Source organism: Vidua macroura, chromosome 1 (genome assembly GCF_024509145.1).
Source record: "Vidua macroura isolate BioBank_ID:100142 chromosome 1, ASM2450914v1, whole genome shotgun sequence".
Taxonomy (NCBI): Eukaryota; Metazoa; Chordata; class Aves; order Passeriformes; family Viduidae; genus Vidua; species Vidua macroura.
In genome coordinates, this window is record NC_071571.1 from 90,171,470 (window position 1) to 90,186,706 (window position 15,237).

Genomic DNA, 15,237 nt, shown 5'->3' on the forward strand with positions numbered 1-15,237 from the left:
GCAGTAAAATATTCAATAACCGACTTTTCTGTTCAGTGGAGGGCAAAGAACCAGCCTTATTGCATTATTTTAATACAACAACTCTTCTACCATTAAAATAAAATGTCTCATCCACAAATCTCTATTTCCACAACACATTTATCTTCATTTTTACTACGAGTGAGTAAAAACTTTAAAAGGTATGGACTAAAAACAAGCTTTTCTACCCCTGGAAAATATCTAACAGCACTTAAAAAAAATGTTCATTAAATACTTATCCACTTCAAATGGTGGCTAAAGAAAGCTATAAAGGAAAAACTTTCTTTGGACCAAAATATGCTTACAACAGCAGAGAGAAGAAAACAGGAAATCATACATGTCTCCTATAGAGCCTCTTGGCTCTTCCACTTGGGGTAATCATAATCACAGCGTAGCGCCGTATGCAGTACACAGTTCTCTTCTCAGGCTTCAGGACCCGTGAAATCACTTCCACAAGTTTATTGTGAGGAATGGTATCATAAGCCCTGGACACATCGGCCTGAAACAGAAGAAATATCTTCCACTACATATTCAGCAATATTGCTGTAAACACTGTGGTAGTAGAGAAGTACTGCTGTAGGTATGTAAGCAAGGCTGAAGGATAGATTGATTACATGGGAGAAAAATTACTGCATCATTCAGGCCAAATTTCTGACAAAATAAGAATTCACTGCTTATCTGAAAGACCTTTACCCACTCACCAAGTATTCCCTTAGAAAGGAATATCCAAATCATCAGTTTTAACACAATTCTTATTATTAACAGAAGCTTACACCACATGCAACCTTAAATCTAACACTAAACCCCCAGTCATTTAAGTCAATAACTGGTATTTTCATGTTTAAGTATTTTAAGAAACTTGCCTCACCATATGGCCGTGGAGATGACATCTTAGACTTTTGGAAAGCTGCAAACCTACATATTTTACCCTTCCTTTCCTTTTCATATTGGAAACCTACCTCTGCTTTTACCTGTCCTAGTAAAAACAGAAAACTTTCTGTAGAAGCAACAATCTTAGGGATTATAACAGAAATTATGTCAATAATACAACCTTTTGGCTAGAAACATAAGACAAAATTACAAAAGTTATTTCAGAGCAGGATGACAAGCAACATTTGACAGATGAGAACACAGCTCCCCTACAATACACACAAATCTGTGTAATTTATGTATTTTTGTATACATCGCCCCAATTCAAAGCTATGAATTGAAATCAAACACAAAATGTTGCCTGCTAGACAGAACTGTCAAAAGTCTGAAGATGAAGCACAAACTCTTTTAAATAATGGGCTACAACAAGCACTGATTTTTTCCAAGTGGGAGAAGAAACTTCTTGGAAAGACACCAACCAGAAGTCATGTATTCATTTTCAACAAAAACTAATGATACTGAGATAGAAGAGAATTTTTTAAAGAGACACTTAATTTATTCAAATGCACATAAAACATTTTTTCTGGTTTTCATATGGCTCAAAAGGCTATCTGAACTTCTATCTTTCCCCCACTTTTATACCCAGCTACATGTAACCGCAAAAAATTCAGTGCACGTGTAAAAGCAGGAGCTCCTGCACAACAGAAAGATGGACAGAAAAATACCCAAGTAAAGGAAGCTCTACTGCAGGGACACCCATCCACAAAAAGCAATCAACCACTCCCATCAAAAAACTAACCAGAGTCTGTAAGGTATGCACAAAATTTTATTTAGAAAAAAAATCATTATGCAGTCAGATTACAGCTAATACAGCTATAAAAGTATCTGCACAAGCTGGTTTGAAAAGCTGGTTTGAATATGTAATTAAAAATACATACCTTTACACAGTAGAAATGAGGAATTTCACCACCAGATTCAAGAATCTTTATAACAAACTGCTTCCATGTCTTGTAGATATCATCTTTCCCAAACACAGAAGAGCCTATAAAACTGGTGTTTATAGTCCGTTCATAATTTAACACACTAAACAGATTTTTTAGTTGAGTGTTGTAATGATTCATCTAAAGAGACCAAAGAGAATCACCTTAAATTATGCTGAAACACATTAAATTCTTTGCAATACAAAGATTACAAATTTAAATGAAGTTTGAGATTAAAATTACATATTTACTATATTATTTTGTTCAACTGAAGGTTTCAGAAAGCCTGAGTATCACTGCAGTAACTACTTTAAAGTGACGAAACAGTCTCTGTTTTGTTTTTTTTGGGGGGTACAGTTAAATCCTATGGAAAACGTTTTTGTTCCTATACTTGACCCTTGGAAATCAAGGTGTAATAGTTACAGTGATAAATAGATGAATGCCAGCAAATAAAACCACCACTGATCTGAAAATAACCTTAAATAACCATTCATTCTTTTTGCTGGAGATCATGACAGCAACGAGAACAGCAAAGAGAAGGTGTGCTCTGGGATTTTATGCTAACTCCAGCTGCACTATCAGCTGGGCCTCTTGAGGTACTTAATTAAAGTAATTGAGCAAAGACTTAACACAGCTGTAGGGATAGTCAAGTACATCAGAGCAGCACTGAAGTCATGCAGGTTGATTAGCTCTGTAAACACCATAATGTGGAATATTATGGAAATAACACTCCACAGCTCAGAACAGCCTTTTAGCCCGATGCTCTTTTCACCTGGTATGGGATCACATGGTCTGAACAGTTAGTGCCAAGAAGCTGTTGACACCTCACCCATTTGGGGAACATCCAATCTTGTGAATGAGACTCAGCCTTAAGGAAAAACATTAATGCAGCCCTGAAAGACAGTGCAACTAGGCTGCCACTATTCCTTCTGGCTAACTGCCCTGTTAAATAGATTATTCCCTGCACTGAGTGTTCTGTCTGTTCCCACACTGCAATTACTCAGCTTCCTTTCTATGTCTCTACTGTGCTTGCTCCAGCTTCCTTGCCCTTCCTGAGACCCTCTTCTGTAACACACCCAGCTCACCACTGTTCACTGGCTCCACAGACAACTTCACGGATCAACATGCACCATCAGTATTCAGGCAAACCCCAACAGGCCAGACTCACCCATATTAAAAAAACGGGATTACTTTACAAGCCATGTTATTCTATTGGGCTCATTGCATTTGCTTAAGGTACATATGCCAACAGAAGTTTGTGATCCTGGAACCGGAGGCTTGTGGTAATTAAGCACTGGAAAGGGAGAAGCTAAGCTGCAACAGACCCATTCAGCCATTTTGATCAGAACGTTACAGTTCACCATGCTAAAACTAGTTTTATGTAACAAAAATCCTTACTCCACTTTTAGTTACCTACATCAAATGCACATAAAACAATGAAGTAAATAGAAACCTTCTTTTCTCTGCTTTCCTTGCTGAGTGCTTGTGGTTCAACAACACCGCTCACTTTTACTATGGGTCTCAACCCATTTGGTTTCGGAATAAACCGGAGCTTTGATGCCACAGGAACAAATTTTTTTTGACGGATCGTTTCAATCTCCTCTGAAGACAGAGGCCGTAGCTGTACTTTGACAAAATGGTTTCTAAAATACAAATATACACTTAGTGTAAGCAACAGGAAAGGGAGAAAATGAAAACATTTAGTGTATTTATGATAACTAAAGCCAAATATTTTTCTAAGATAATACAAATACTAACCTCTACAGAAAGTGACATGAAATTCTGAATTTCAGGACAATATCACAGTATCTTAATGACACTGTAATATGATAAGAGACAACATATTTCTGCTTGATGCAAATAAGAACCCCTCTTAATACAAATTAAAATTTAAGCACAGATTAATGGAATACATATGAACATTATGAAATATGTTTTATGTAGGAAACAGGAAGTTGGATATTGCTCATGGTTTCAGAAGTTTGAAAGGCATTAACAAAGTTGAAAAGAACTTTCTGAAAACTACTCTAAGAGAGCTCCTGGGAATAACATGCAAACTGTAATGGATGTCCTACCCCCAAGAGTTAGGGGATCTACCACTTATTAGGTGCTGGGATACACAGACAACATAAGGGCTTTAGGTATCCAGGACTCTGATGAGCAGGTGTCAGTTGAAGCAAACAGCAGAAAATAATAAAGAACCAAAGGTGCCCAAGTCACAGGTTCTGGGCTTTCCAAGTCCATCTTAATGGGAAATGTGTTTTCCTCTCAGAGCCCCCCCCTCAGGATTTACAGTTCCATGAAAAAATCAAAATCAATACTTTTCCATACAATGAATCAGGAAGATGGTGGTGGAACAAAAGCCTTGTTTTTACTTAAGATGCAGAGTTGAAGTACCCTACCTGTAACATAAAAGACATGGATAAATCTCCTGCACTGCTTGTATTGTTCAGATGGACAAAATGTGCCCTACAGACTAATGGTTAGCATCTTACCCTGGGAAGTAAGGGAGGCAATTCAAGTCCTCACAAAAGACTGGACATCAGTCTAAATTTGCATGCAGACTTTTTACATCCCACACAATCCAACAGACTGGTTTAGCAAAAGGAGGCCACGCAAAAGGCAGTGTGTGAATGGTGGAAACCTGGTAAAGATGCTCTAGGAGACACCTGAGAAGCCAAGAATGAAGGTAAGAGAGGCACACAAATACTTCTTTTGTATGCCCATACAACTCAAATACAAGCTCATGATCCAACTGCTTGAGACTCTTGGCATCTGAGGGATACAGTGCACGACACCTAGAAGGTACAGTGGCATTCAGGGCCAGTGAATTGAGCTACTGAAAACAGAGTTTTGAGGATTAATATTCAAATTTTCAAATTAAATTCCTGGTACAGATGCTGCCCAAAGGAAAGCAGAAATGGTTGCTTTTCCACATTGAGGGATCATTACTCTTTATAGAATTATATTCTTTGCTGAACACATCTACTATACTATTAGATAGATAACCAGGATAAAACAAGTAACTCCAGTTCAACAGAAAAAACTTAATGATCAAATTTCCATCCCTTTACAGCTCACATTCAAGACGGGAAGGAAAAAAATGCCCAATGAACCTCTATCACTATACTAAAAAATATGGCTTCCTTTGAAAGTGAAGAAAAGGCCAGTTATTGGCAGATCTTTGCTGCTCCCTCTGGCCAGCTGGAGAACTGGATGACATTTTGCCTGCAGCAACATTCACTGCTTATTTCATGGCATTTATAGCAGTGCTAATGATTTTGAATGTGCACTAATCTAGCAGCCACTGAAGCATGCTGCTCTCACTGGCCCTCACAACGCTGTTAAGCACTGAAACTTGAAGGAACTTGACTAGATGGTCCTGCTGTCTTTTGACATCTCACTTCAATCTGATGGGGAAGATTCAGAATTTCTGCAGTGTTTTTAATCCTCAGCAGCCACTGTGTGTGGCAAGGGCAGGGACAGTATGAGCTTTAGGAAAACAGGTGTTCTCACCACAACACTGTGTTCATTATTTTTAACACACACTGAATTTTTCTTAGCAAATTCTGTTTTTAATTTGGGGACTGAAGTTTGATATAGCTTCAAAAATTAATACAAAGTTGTCTGTGTACAATGACAGCACAGTGATCTCTACCAGTACAGCAAGGCTAATATAGAGATCCAGGGCCCCTCTCAGAACCCTGCTCCATATCCTTGAGTGGGATTCTGCCCAGGATGATCTACTCAAAAGGACAGTCCTTCAAGATGAGGATTTACTCCCTAATGACAATGCAGTCAATGCAAAAGTAAGCTCACAAGTAAGATCCAGGTCCACTCAGTCCAGCCTGTTCCATCCATTTTCTTCCTCCAAAGGAGGATGCAGAAGAACTCAACAGGAATCAGTGGCTACCAGTGCCTTCCTGCAAACCCACTCAGGGCAACTCCCTTGAGCAGCTCCAGCTGAGAAGAACCAGAACAACTACAGAACATCCATTAGGGCAACAACTGAGGTCACCAGACACTCTTCCTCCAGAGAGGATGGAAGCAGCTCAACAGCCTTTGGCACTACTTCACCAGCAGTGCCTGGCTGGTTAAGAGCAGACAGTGTTTGAACAGCGTCAAAATGGCCAAGGCTGTCCTAAATACCTGTACCCCCATATTTTTAGAGACCTGTTTTCCAATGTCTTTCCTCCTATGCGAAGTTGGCAGCTGGCCACCTGTATGAATGCTGGAAACTGGACTCGTGGCAGACCTCGTGTAACAAATCACACTTGAAAGAGCAGTGCTGAAACCTGGGTCAGTGAAGCTTAACTGCAGCTGCTGGAATGAGACTCAAAGTCCTTGTAAACTATGATTCCTGCAGCTAAAAGCAAACATCCTGTTCTCAGAACACGCCTTGGGCAAGCACGCAGCAGCATTTCCTTGGGATGTTTCTCCAGCTTCCAACAATCTGCAATTTAGAGACCTTCCAAGCAAAAGGTGAGAAGGGGCTTCCTGCATGGTAAGGAAATATGTGGGGAGGAAATCAGAAGAAACAAGACCCTAGATTAAAGTCTTCTGAGTTCAAAGCACCTTACACATTGAGTTTTTCTGGGAAACTGGGAACACAAACAAAAGAGCTAAGTCCTAAGTGATTTGGTTTTTTTTAATCACAAACCCCACAAAAAAATCTATCATTGACTACTTCTATTATTTTTTATTGTATCTCTACTATGTGAAAGTCAGTACTCGATCATATTTTGTGGCAAAAAATAGACTAAGTACACTGAAACTGCATAAAACACTAATTGGAACACTACAGCTGCTGGTCTTGAAGACAAGACAAATATGTATGTGTGGGACTGAAAAATCACATTCTACTATTATTCAAAGTGCATTTTCTGTGCTACGACTGCAAACAAGATCGAGACCCCATTAAGTGCAAACACAAATGCAAAGAGTGGCACTGGAGATATTAATGATGAAATCAGGGAGTGATGGGGCAGGAGGGGAAAAATCACACATATAACTTTGCGGACCAAAAGATCAGAGCAAAAGCAAAAGGTTCACCATTACAAAATAGCCACTAAAACACAAGACATTAATTACGCTAATTTTTCACAGTTCCAAAGCTCTCTTAGACACCAGTAATTTATAATGAAACCTGAAAAATGTGAATTAAGGATGTGGGTGCAGTGTTGTGGGTGCACAACACTTAATTAAAATTGCCTTTCCTAGTTTCTCACTTAATTGTTTAAAATTTTATCTTAAATAATGCTCTAACTTAAATACATGCATGCAATTTTAAGACCAAAAAATCCAGCATGGAATGACAGCTATACTAAAAAAGGAGCTGTGGCTTCTAAACCCTTAACCTTAAAAAAAAAAAAACCTAAACCCACTAGACTACTGTCTGATTTTTATGAATAGAGTATTACAGCATTTCAGCAGAGCCTTGTTTTTTCTTTTTCTAAATTAAAAGTAGTTGAAGGAAATTGAGTATTTTTAAAATGAACTTTTACAAGGTTACTTTGGGATTCTATCACTATGCTTTACTCATTGTTAAAAGGTATAAAACCTGCACTTATATCATAACAAAATCCTCTTCATACCGGTTTTTATTATTGCAAAGATTTCTCTTCTATTAAAGATGTCTAAATCTGAATTAGTTGTCTCACATAAAATATTTCTGAAATTACAAACTGTACATGCTACAATCACAGGTTGAATTTTCCTCTGGGAAATGAAGCAAATAAAATGAAGATAAATAGGCAATAAATTAAAGCAGAAATATACCTTTACACTACAAAAAACATGATTTCTACATATCCATTAAAGTTTAATTAGTTTTCTAGTGTTACCTAATTCCAATGTTCTGTAACTTGCCCCAAATAAACTTTCGGTAGTAGAAGAGCATGTTTTTCTGGAACATGGTCTCGGTGATATAGAAAAATGATCTGAGCAACTCAACAACATAGGTACCCATCAGCCAGTATAGGAATTTGGCCAAAAGTTCTTCACGGAAACAATGTTCATCGGCAGGAACAAAGTGATCACCTTCAATAAATAATTCAAAGGTAGTTATAGTAACTATCAACTCTTAGCACAAGTAAAGAAACAGAACACACAAACAAAAAACTTGGATAACATTCTTGCCCGAGCTTGAGGTCATAAGAAAGAAAAAAGGTAAGTACAAACAATTACACAGATGACAATCCAAATTTTCAGGGCATTAAATACTGCAACTGACCCAAGCTTAAAGCATAAACACAGGAACTAATCTGCAGTGACAAACTGACACAGAGGATAGAAATATGTGCCACAGTAGCCCAAAGACTTTCTTTCTTTCTTACCCCAACATCAACTGTGCAAGATCTTTAATGCACAAAGGCAAGATTATTGTGAAAGGAGAGGTAAATTAAAAAGAAACAAGTCTACTACAATATAAAAGTAAAAAGGAAGCAAAAGACTGAAAATAACATAAGTATACTGTAAAAATTAACAAAAGTAAACTGGGATGATTTGGGGATAGGAATGATATTCAGATTTCCCAATTACATGAAATTTAGTTAATTGTAGGGTTATGCTTTATTTCAGACATCCTATATAAAACTTATTGTTGTAGTCAAAAAAAAAAGACAAAGAAAAAATTCAAATCACCCAAAGTCTATCAGTACATCCAACATTTAGATGGGACAACAATTATGAACCCAGAGCATTCCTAACTACCATTGAATTTAAAGTCACATAGATCTGTAATTATGTCTAACTACAGATGAACAGGGAGTAAGACCCTGGGCTACAATACTGATGTTTTGGCAAACTTCCAAAATAATTTTTCTAATTACGTTTAAAGAGTAGAATTTAGCCCAAATGCAAGAGGATTCTTAAAGAGACTACACAGATGTATTAGTTTAGCTACTTAGCACAAATCATGGTTATGGCATGAATGTGTCAAAAAAAAAAAAAAAAAAGCTTAATTTTGATACAACAGACCTGACAGTAAAATTTATAAAATGGAAATAAATTTTCAGTTTTCTATTCTGTTTAGTTTTTGCATGCTCCAGGGCAGAGACATTTTCATGTATTTACAGCACTTAAAAAAAGACCAGTATTACTTCAACAGAAGCCATTTAACATCAGGGAAAAATTTCACTGCTGGAAAAATCTCTAACTGAAGAGCTGCAATATGCAGTTGTAATATGCAAATTGAATCAGAATGCTGATAGGTAGCTGTCCTGGAAATGGATTATTTCTATTCTAAGTTCTTGACAACAGATGTAAACAATGACTACAATTCAGGAAACTGTCAAGAAATCACTACTACTTTTGGAGGAAGAAACAACTCCACTTTGAATTGCAGCAAAGCAATTCAAAGCATGTTTAAACATCAAGCACATGGGACTACTTCCATGAAAATTTAAATAAGCCTATATATTGCTTTGCCTGGAATATGGCCAGAGAAGACGGCATTACATTTTTCAAAGATCAGATGTTCCAAATTACTATGAATCAAACACATATTTTTCAATAAAGCCTTTTAAATATTTTAACTCCTCAGCATTTTGGAAAGTGTGGTTTTGAACCACAGTTTCTGAATAAAGAAATACTGCTTCCTAGAATTAAGAGTTTCTTACGAAAGTGTAACCTCCCTTACTTTTGACATCAGTTCTCAAACATCAGACTTTTGATTTTCCTTCTACACCTGTAGAACCTCTAACAGTTTCAGAACTTATTGCAACTTTTAACAAAAGAACGCCATTTTCAGCTCACATTACTGTAGGATCCAAGTACAATACCAGGTAAGAATAAACACTGTAAGCATACAGTTAAGGGAGTACAATCCATATAGTATAGATGAAGAACAGAAACACAGAAAAATGAAAATATGCACTAGATCCTACAGCAGTCAACCCCAGAACAATGACTTCAGTCTACATTTAAATCCTGGGATAGAGTCTGAAGAACAAACTCAAGAAAAGGAAGATTCACCTATCATTTGAAAACAGGACAGAAATGGATTCATACACAACCTAGAGCAATCAGCTATTGCCCTCATGAGAGCTTTTTAGCCAAGGACCACTTAGCCTGGGGACTTCTGCACCACCAATTAGCCAGGCTGAAGCAGGGCTCAGTAAGGCTCTCTTGATCCTAGAGAAGGGCTCTAGAAAAGGTGATAGATGATGACAGCCCTTTTTACACAGCCCTGTAATATTAGGAGAAGGGGGGAAGGTTTTAAACTGAAAAAAGTAGGTTTAGATTACATGTTAGGAAGAAATTCTTTACTGTGAGGGTGGTAAGGCACAGGAACGAATTGCCCAGAGTGGTTGTGCATGTCCCAGCCCTGAAAGATTCAAGGACAGGTTGAATGGGGTTCTGAGCAAGCTGGTCTAGCGGAAGATGTTCACGCGCATGGCAGAGAGGTTAGAACTACATCTTTAAAGTCACTTAGAATTCAAACCATTCTGTGGTTCTACAGCAGGCAATCCCTGTATGAATGGGTCTCATACTCACATCTTTCTCACAGGGTTGCTGTGAGGGAGTAAAAAGAACTGGTTTTTTCACTCCCATAGCAGAAGAACTCATGCTACTGCAAGAGTCTTGAGTTGCTTTTAGTTCTTTCTGAACTCCTACAGTAACAAACAGGCAGACAGTGTTTATTCCTTACATGCTTAGGTCACACTTCAATGGATTTTCAGAGTTACCACAGTTTGGATAGTAGGAGTGGATGGGAAAGAGTTTTGGTTTTATTTAGCCCAGGTCCTGAATTCATGTTTATGAAAACATCATTCTATTAAACACAAATAGCATGTATGCAAAAAAGTATTGCATGGAAGACAAGCTTAAATGTCCTTCCACCATCAGTTACAAACACTATTATGTTTACTCTCTCAGCTATGGTTATTGCCAATGAACTCAGCAATTCTGAGTCCAGATTCAATATCCTCCCCTTCCCACCTTAAACATGAACACCAGTCATCTGACAGCCCCACCATGTAGTTCTTTAATATAAGTACCTTTGCCTAGACGAAGCCACATGCAGTCATTCACTCTCATCCTCCACATCAACTCCTGCAACGAAACCTTAGCAAATCTCCCCCTGGAAATGAACACTTTGACATTTTTTAGGAACCGGCACTTGTTGTGGTTTGAACCCCAAAGCTCAGCAGGAATGACCTTCTCCAGGCAATCCCGCACAAACATGTACACCTGCCAGTGGCTGCTGTGCTGCTTGAGGAGCTCCTTGAGGGCTGAATCGCATGCCTCTCGTGGGTTTTGCTCCTCACTCTGTGGCAACTCCCCACGCACAGGTTCTGTGAGGGGAGCACCTAAGTTGTCTGGCACACAATCAGTGTGGCCAGATTCACATCTGCTGCTTGTCACACACTTAGCAGGCTCTTTCCCAAACTGTTCTGCTTGCTTCTGAACCTCTGCTTCCTCAGGCAAGGCTGCCTGACAAGACAGCTTGATTTTTGTCATACTGATTTCAGATATCCAAACAGGGCAATTTTTTTTCAAGAGAGCTAAGTAAGCACATTTTCCATGGTTCTTTAGCAGTTTCTGAAATGTATGCCTCATTTGCCGGTAACGCTTGGGCAACGTCTTCTTTCTCCGCTTGTGTTTTGGCAGACTTTGGTTATGCCTTTGATGCACCTGATTCTGTCTTAAGAATATAGCTTCTACAAGCCATCTTCCACCTGCCTGAGAGCCCTGCAAGCGATTCAATACAAATGATTTAGGAAAACATTCTTTGAAATTCCTGCAAGAATACAGAAGAGACTTCCTCTCAATGTATGCTGCAGAACTCAGGAGTCTATTTGTTAACTTCTTTGATAAATGAGGTTGGGAACTTTCCTGCTCTCTGCATTTTGAAGTACCCTCCACAGGTTTGGTTTGTCCTGAAGCCAACTGAGATTCATATGTATGAATCTCTACTCTTTTCCTATGGGATTCTGCTTGCATTTCAGTGTTGGACTCTAAAGGTTCGTTACTCTGAAATCTCTGCAGAAGAGAGACTGCCACAAATTTCCTCCTGCCACAAGATGTGTGAACTAAAGAAGGACCAGACACAGCACTGTTACTTCTTTCAGAAATACAGGGGGTTTTAATGACTCTTTCAGAATGTGGTGCTACATACCCAGTTTCAGATCTCTCGGAACTGCTTTGGTTTACATCAGGAACAAGATTACAAGCCTTTTCCTCTCTCTCTTTCTCCCCTATTTTTGCCCTCTTGGCTGGAATTTCAAATTGTTCTCTATGAATCTTCCTTTTTAGAGATGGAGCTGTGGCTGAAACACATGAACTGGAGCTACTCTGTTTTTCCTGATCTTCAGTAACCATTCTGATCTGTTTGCTTCCTTTAGAAACAGTTTTTGCAGAACACCGATCAGTGGGCACTAAGCTTTGTCTCGTGCTCTTTCTTTCATTTCTCATTTTGGAGATATTATCTTCATATCTTTGTCTGTATGACTTTAAAAGATAATTTCTATGAAACATAAGCCTTTTTCGCATATATTTAAGCAAGCTAGTACGTTTATACTTTGAGAACCTTTGTCTAACAAATACCAGGGATGAGTCTACACTATGTGAAATAAGTTCATAAACTGGTTGTCCACAAACTTGGTAACAATTACTAGGGGGAACCAGCATAAAGATTGCACAGTGTTCCAATAAATACATCATCACATCATCCCCTATCCGGCTCAACAGTGTCTCCCAGAAGCCGCTGATACAAAGAGTTTCTGTGGCAGTGTTGGGTAGGTAGCTGTGTATCTTTGAAAGTGGCATGACTGGGAATTGAGAACTGTTTTCATCTGGTAAGGAGTATCCATATGCAAGGACGTTCTTCTTCTTTTTTTCACACAGTCTCTGAACGACTCTTGCGGTGACCTCACTCTGACTAGATAACTGAAGAAACAAAGAAAAAAGATAATTAGATTTTTTCACTTACTCCTCCATAAACCACAGTATACCCTTTAAATAAAAACACCTGCAAAAATACACAGCCCTAGACATCAGCTTTCAAAGCAGTATTAATTATTCACAAGCATCACACTCAAAAATTAAGATTTTCCAAGCATAACGCAAGATGTTCATATGTAACAACATAAGCCAACGACTTGAAGGAAGTCTTTTTAACATCTGCCCTTTTGATCTTGGCTTTTATGCCCAGAAAACGCCCTACACTATTCCCCTTAAGCAGCTCAGACTTCACTGCCTCCAGTGAATCCGTGTTCGCAGATCCACATTTGCAGGCACGCATACGTGCTCGCGCAGGCTCCAACCTCCAGGAAACTAACGCTAATTTTCTTGAGGCCTCCATTTCCTTTCATGTAAAGGATAATTCAACTAAACGACTCGGCACACAATTCCAAAACCCATTTAACAAGTTGTCCTGGGTTTGCAGCATCTCCTTCCTACCACAGCACAGTTTTGCTCATATGGCGCTAGAAAAAAAGCGGTCTTCCCTCTCTGAAAAGCTTCTCCTCTGTTTAAACACTGACCTGCAGCCCGTTCTACCCGCCTCTTCTTAAATCTCTCAAGACTGGGGCACTCTCCATCCCCCGTCGCTCCCCGGCCACTTTCCTCTTGCTCATCCCTACCCACATGGGCAGGCAGGGAGTCAGGGAGCCCCACGCACGCAGACCTGCAGCGCTATCCGCCCGCGCCACGCCGGCACCTGGGCCTTGCTCTCCCACCCCAAGAAGAGGCAGGGGCTGATTCCCACCGCTCCCCGCTGGCTCTGGGGCCAGGATGGAGCGGAGAAAGACGGCTGTGGGAGCCGGCCAGGCCCGCCCGGCAGCAGCCGCCAGGGGCCGAGGGCCGCCGCGCCGCCCCCGCGCACGCACGGAGCGCGGGAAGCGCTGTCCCCGGGAAGCCCCGGCAGGGCTCTCGCCCCCGGGCCCCCTCCTACCTGCTGGAAGGTGAAGGGCCGTGGGATGGCGCGGGCGCCGCGGGGGACGCACACGAGGCACTGCCCCACGAAGTTGCGGTAGCCGGGGGCGTCGTCGGCCCGCAGCACCTCGGCGTCCCCGGCGCCGCCGTCCCCCAGCCGCCGGACAAAGGTCTCCAGCGGGACGGCCTCGGCGTAGCAGCGGCGCAGGGCGGACAGCACGGCCGTGAAGGGCTCCTTGCCCGCCATGTTGCGGCCAAAGAGGGCACGGGTCCACCTGGCGCAGCCGCGGCGCCCCTGCGACCGCGCCGCTCGCCCGCCGGGCATCGCGGAGCAGCTGCTTAGCGACGAATGAATGAGCAAATAAAAGCACTAAGTGGTGAGGCGGGAGAAAAAGAAACCAGCCAAAGCATCCTTTTAAAGCTGCGGCGCGGCTGCCGCACGCCGCTGCCCCCCGCGTGGCCGCGGAGCGGCGGCGGGCGGGGCCGGGCGGGGCGGGGCCGGAGGCCGCTGTCCAGCTCCGCCGGCGGGGACGCAGCCGGGAGATTCCTCTCCGAGGAACGCTTTGTTTCTCTCAGGATCAGCATTCCATTGAGGATCTATCTGAAATAAGAGCAACTGTAGGAGAGATTATGGTGGAGATGAACATACTAAACCCTGCAAATACCGAAGTGGCTCACCCTCTTGGTTTTTTTTCTTTTTTTTTTTTCATCAAATTCATGAATGAAGAAGCCACATCACTTGCGGTAGTGTATAACCTCCTACTCCAAATTTACCTTGGTATCTGAAGAGTTAATGACAGAAAACTTGATGCCAGACTGTGAAAGAGATTGCAGCAGAGTCCTGGGGAAGTGCAGGTCTCTAGGCCCCATGTGTGTTCCAGGTGGATTAGTAGAAATCCTAGAATTATAGCATGGTTTGGGTTGGAAGGGACTTCAAAGGTCATCTAGTTCCAACCCCCTTGCCATGGGCAAGGACAATATATGTGAAATATCTGTGCAATAACAGAATTAGGGGATGCTGGGAGAAATACAAATTGCTCAGCCAACATTGCTCCCATAAGGAGTCCTGCCCTTGAGTTCTGTCAAGTATTGGAAAGACATGAAAAATTATCTGGTCATCTGGTTGATATATACTACTTGAATTTCCAAAAACCTTTGCAAGAAAATGTAGCATGACACTTCACATAAATTCAACAAACCCAGGACTTTTGCGTAAAAGTTTTGGTAAGATGGAGTTACCTCACCCTACCATGGAGGGTGAGGTGACTGACTGTCTTCTACCCACGCTTCATAGTTAGGTTGCTGTAAGTATCCTGCAGAAATATAATAGACTTCTCTCCTTCCCAAAGATTAGAGAGTACCTCATCTTTGAGAGGAATCATCCAACAGATCCCATCATGGAGAAGATTATTTTTTCAGGAGTGTCACTAGGTGAAGGGAGATGTTAGTGTCCCCGTGGTCTTGTCTCTGGTAGTGGTGGTGCCATGCTGTG

At 40.9% G+C, this 15,237-nt stretch overlaps 1 protein-coding gene across 4 annotated transcripts in view; it reads right to left on the reverse strand.

The window, feature by feature from the left end:
* TERT (telomerase reverse transcriptase) overlaps positions 1 to 14,182 on the reverse strand; it is a 30,340-nt gene extending 16,158 nt beyond the window's left edge. For 3 of the 4 annotated variants that reach the window (XM_053987846.1, XM_053987847.1, XM_053987838.1), the window contains exons 1-6: positions 13,765 to 14,146; positions 10,868 to 12,758; positions 7,712 to 7,907; positions 3,322 to 3,511; positions 1,827 to 2,009; positions 356 to 517 (exon numbers count right to left, since the gene is read on the reverse strand). In XM_053987846.1, coding sequence (XP_053843821.1) covers positions 356 to 517; positions 1,827 to 2,009; positions 3,322 to 3,511; positions 7,712 to 7,907; positions 10,868 to 12,758; positions 13,765 to 14,070 — 2,928 coding nt within the window. In that variant the 5' untranslated portion in view covers positions 14,071 to 14,146. Of the gene's footprint in view, positions 1 to 355; positions 518 to 1,826; positions 2,010 to 3,321; positions 3,512 to 7,711; positions 7,908 to 10,867; positions 12,759 to 13,764 lie in introns of all 4 variants that reach the window. The other variant, XM_053987848.1, reaches the window with a different exon arrangement.
* Between the last annotated feature and the right edge of the window lie 1,055 nt (positions 14,183 to 15,237).